Here is a 4,173-nt window from a genome sequence, read left to right as displayed (position 1 = left end):
GAATTGATCATGAATCAACATAAAATATGATACTCATTCAAAACTATTCATGATTTAATCACCAAATCATCCATGAATTCAAAAAAAAATTGAAATTACAAGATCAAGTTTAGAAAATATACCTTGGGGAGATGAGGAAGAAAACCTAGAAGTTGAAGATACAATCTTCCAAAATGCTCTTGACCTTTGTGTGTTTTTTTTTTCTTTTTTTTTTCAGGTTGGTTTTGGGAAGATGGAAGAAGAAAACAATAAGGAAGAAGAAGAGGGGGCTGCGGTTTTGAGGGCAGCTGGTTGGAGGTATCGTGCCGGCATCGATGCCTCCACCCGAATAGATTTTGGGGCCAGCCGGCCCAAACACGGCTTTTGTTTTTTTTCTTTTTTTTCTGGGCCTGTGATATTGGGCCTATATTTATTACGTGTGTGTGTGTGTATATATATTATATATATATATATATATATATATATATATATATAATAATATATATATGTGTGTGTGTGTGTGTGTGTGTGTGTGTGTGTGTGTGTGTGTGTTGTGTGTGTGTTCATTTCACAAGCGAAGTGATGCGTACGCATTTGGGCAAGAGAAGGGCTTTATTGCAAAACTACTCCGCTACTTATCTAAAAGTCCTGATCTCAGCCCTCTCTCTCTCTCTTCACTTCATGTAAAAAAATCCCCAAATTATCTCGTTCTCTCCCAAAAATCGGCCTCACCCTCGTACGAAGTCCGCCGCCGACGGGAGATCAATACGGCGTCGACCGCCGCCGACGGGAGATCAATACGGCGTCGACCGCCGCCGACGGGAGATCAATACGGCGTCGACCGCCGCCGACGAAGATCCGTCAAACTTCGCCGGGTCTCGTGCTCGAGCCTCAGCCCCCACCCCCGAGGAGATCTCGTGCTCGAGCAGTCGAACTTCACCGGGTCTCTCTGCAGGATCTCTAGTTCGCTCTCTCTCCCAGATTTCATGCTCTCGCCGTGCCGTCGAACTTCCTCGAGCCGCCGACCCGACGAGATCTCGTGCCCAACTCCCCCAGATCTCGTTCGTGCCCAAAAATAGGGATTCGACGCCGCAGGTATAGATCTCCATCAAAAAAATTGCAATTGTCATACTATCCCTTTTTCCCTATTATTTAATTGGGATGGCATTCAAGTTGAAAACTTTACAGTTATAAAAGCTTCCGATTGCTGATGTTGCGTAAATGAGAATAAAGTCGAACAAAATAGACAGATTAGGGATTATGATTTGGGGTGATTTATTCAATTTTGCTTTATACAGCCATTAACAGGACTTGAAAATAAATATTGTTTGAATTTAGGAAATGATAATGATGATCACAAATAATTAGCATTATCATTTGGTTGGTTAGCTAATTGAGAAACATCTCATTCAAATTATTGATATGACAGTTTGCTCTTGGTGGCTAGCATTTGAATTTTCTTCTTTCTGATTAGGTTTCTTGGAAATAAGTCTAAATCAAAAGTATGTCACAAATTAACCGCTGTTGAAGACTTTGATTATTGTTTCAGAGCTTAACACAAATTATAGGAATTTACGTAGAAATTAGAGTGCCCATTTTTGCAGAAAATGGAAAATTCTTCAGTTGATTTTCAGTTGAATTGTCAGAGCTTAGCACAAATTATAGAATTGTAGAATAAGAGTATGCCCATTTATGTTGATTTTCAGAGCTTCAGTTGATATTCAGTTGATATTTATGTAGAAATTAGAGTGCCCATTAATGTTGATTTTCAGAGCTTAGCATAAATTTTCAGAGCTTAGCACTCCTTTACATTACAATTTACTCAAAAAAAGTTTTCCTATGTCTCTTTCCAGTACATGTTCATGTTAAATTGCTCAAAATTTGCAGATTGAAATGGCTTCATCATCAACTGTGGAAGGTAACTCATGTGTTGAAGTGGATATTAGATTCATATTGAAACAATGCGATTGTGGAGAATTAGCGGATGTGAAGATAACGAAGTCGAACAAGAACAATAACCGTGGTAGAATTTACTACTCGTGTAAAAGGCAAAAGTGCGGTTCATTTTTAGGCTGGTGCAAGATTTCATCAATTGAACAAAAACCATTCGTCATTGCCCCACCAGAGGCTTGTGAGTTGGTTGTTGTACGTGAAAAAGTGTTGTGGAAATGGCTAACTATTATAGCTTTTTTGTTGTCTTTTTGTTTGGCCATGAAAGAAATTATGTGATGTAAACGATTTGTGGGAATGAAACAAGACTTTGTAACTGTTGTTGTTTAACTGCTGTTGTTTTAACAATTGTCATCGGCTAATGCAATGAAAAGTTAAATGTTTAACTGTTGTTGTTTAAATGTAGACAGAAATGAGTTCATTTCCTGCCCTCAGTAATCAAACTGGATCTTTGAAGATCAGTAGTCCCAAAGTACCTAGGCAATCATTGACACTTTTGATAAAACATGCGGATGATACATTGTATTTTTGAATGCTACAATATTAACAGAACTGTTTATATATTAAGTTTAGGAATTGGCCAACTGTTCCGCCTCTTAACATATTGCTGGACCGTGCTCAAATGACCTGTGCCACAGGATGAAAACAAGGCTAAAATACAAAAATATCTACACACCCAAAAACATGCTACACATTGTGATATACCGGCGCAAATAAGAGCAAGCAAGTTCACCATCAACCTCAAACTCACAGTAAAAGAACATGCTACACATTATACACCCAAAAACATCTTTTTCTTGTTACGTGCATTTTTCACCTGTAATAGTGATACAATAAGTTACAAGAGGTACACTGCAGACTGTGCTAACAAACATGAACAACTGCTGTGGAAAAATAATTGTAAATGATTGGAATGGTTATGTTACTACACAAATGCTGAAGAAGGGATGCGAATTGTAAATAATTTGGTGCAGTGAAGTATGAAAAGAAAGGGTATGACCAATCAGATACTGAGAGAAGTAAGAAACCCAAATCAAGTGTCAAAGAACCAAACAACTAAAGCCAGCAACTTTGAGAATCGTAAGGAGAAATTAAGTAGCAATCCTTACAATCAACAATTCTTACAACGTTCCACATTTTTGAAACAAGCAACAACAATCCTTACAAGTTACATCAACAAACCATAACAGCAATAATCAACATTTTGAAAGGCATCCCCACTTTTTGCTGCTGCATCAACAGCTTTTCAACCATCAACCTCTGCCCTTAACAGCTGCTGCATCAACAACTTGCATCAACAACTTCTGTACACAACAACATAAAGAATAAAAGAATTATTACTTACGGATTTGTGAGTGCTGGAAAATTTCGCTTATCATGTGATTGGCCTACTTTACCACACCCGTGACAACGTCTCTCTCTTTTATTCTTGACTCTTGCCATTGCTTTCTCTTTTCCTCCTTTCAACCTTTTGCCGCACCCCTTTGCTTGCACTTGATTGTGTTCATTGAAACTATTTTGAAAAGTGCAAGAACCATGCGCACTAGTACCATCACCATCACCTATCATATGGCTACTAAGAAATTGACTTATTTGCTCATTAATGCTACGCAAACCATCGGTAAACATCGTCCTTGTTTCTTCACATACGAGGGACTTGTCAACTAAATCCAAAGATGATTGGATAAATTGACTCCACAATAAAAGATAAGAATTGTCAGAGGTTACCTGCATGCCTTTATTATCAATCACTGTCTCTGATTTTGCAGACTTAGTCCACCTCTTTAAGATGTATTTATCGGGCAATATTTCAGCATCAAACTTCATCAAATATGAGATAATGTGCGTACATGGGATTCCAGCGCTTTCGAACTTTTTACAACTACAAGAAACCAAATCCAAGTCCTTGTCATAAACGATTTCGCGGACTTTACTTGCTACAAGCTTCTTTCTTTGAATTTGATACACACAGTGATTGTCAGTTTCCCTAACACATTGCAACTTGTAGTTCACACTTCAGCCTCAAACTTGTAATACATCTCATTCGTGTAAATATCAACCATTTGCTCCAAAAAGTCATGATTTATTCTAAGTTTAGGTTTCTCAATTACATCTTTGTGATCGGCCATCAACTCCTCGTGACGTTGGCGCACTACTCCCCTATCAAACTGAATCATGAAATCCACTAATGAATTATTCTTCGAAACAAATTTCTTGAAAAATGCATGTCCACTTTCTGCTCGT

General features: G+C 38.0%; 1 protein-coding gene across 1 annotated transcript in view; it reads right to left on the bottom strand.

Annotated features, from left to right (window-relative positions):
- Nucleotides 3,939-4,173, bottom strand: part of LOC109837641 (protein FAR1-RELATED SEQUENCE 5-like) — a 1,119-nt gene continuing 884 nt past the window's right edge. The window contains exon 2 of the mRNA XM_020405969.1: nucleotides 3,939-4,173. This exon is cut by the window's right edge and continues 255 nt beyond it. Coding sequence (XP_020261558.1) covers nucleotides 3,939-4,173 — 235 coding nt within the window.

The sequence above is a fragment of the Asparagus officinalis genome, chromosome 1 (assembly GCF_001876935.1).
Source record: "Asparagus officinalis chromosome 1, Aspof.V1, whole genome shotgun sequence".
Classification (NCBI taxonomy): domain Eukaryota; kingdom Viridiplantae; phylum Streptophyta; class Magnoliopsida; order Asparagales; family Asparagaceae; genus Asparagus; species Asparagus officinalis.
The sequence above is the reverse complement of the archived record's forward strand: the minus strand, read 5'-3'. Positions and strand labels throughout refer to the sequence as shown.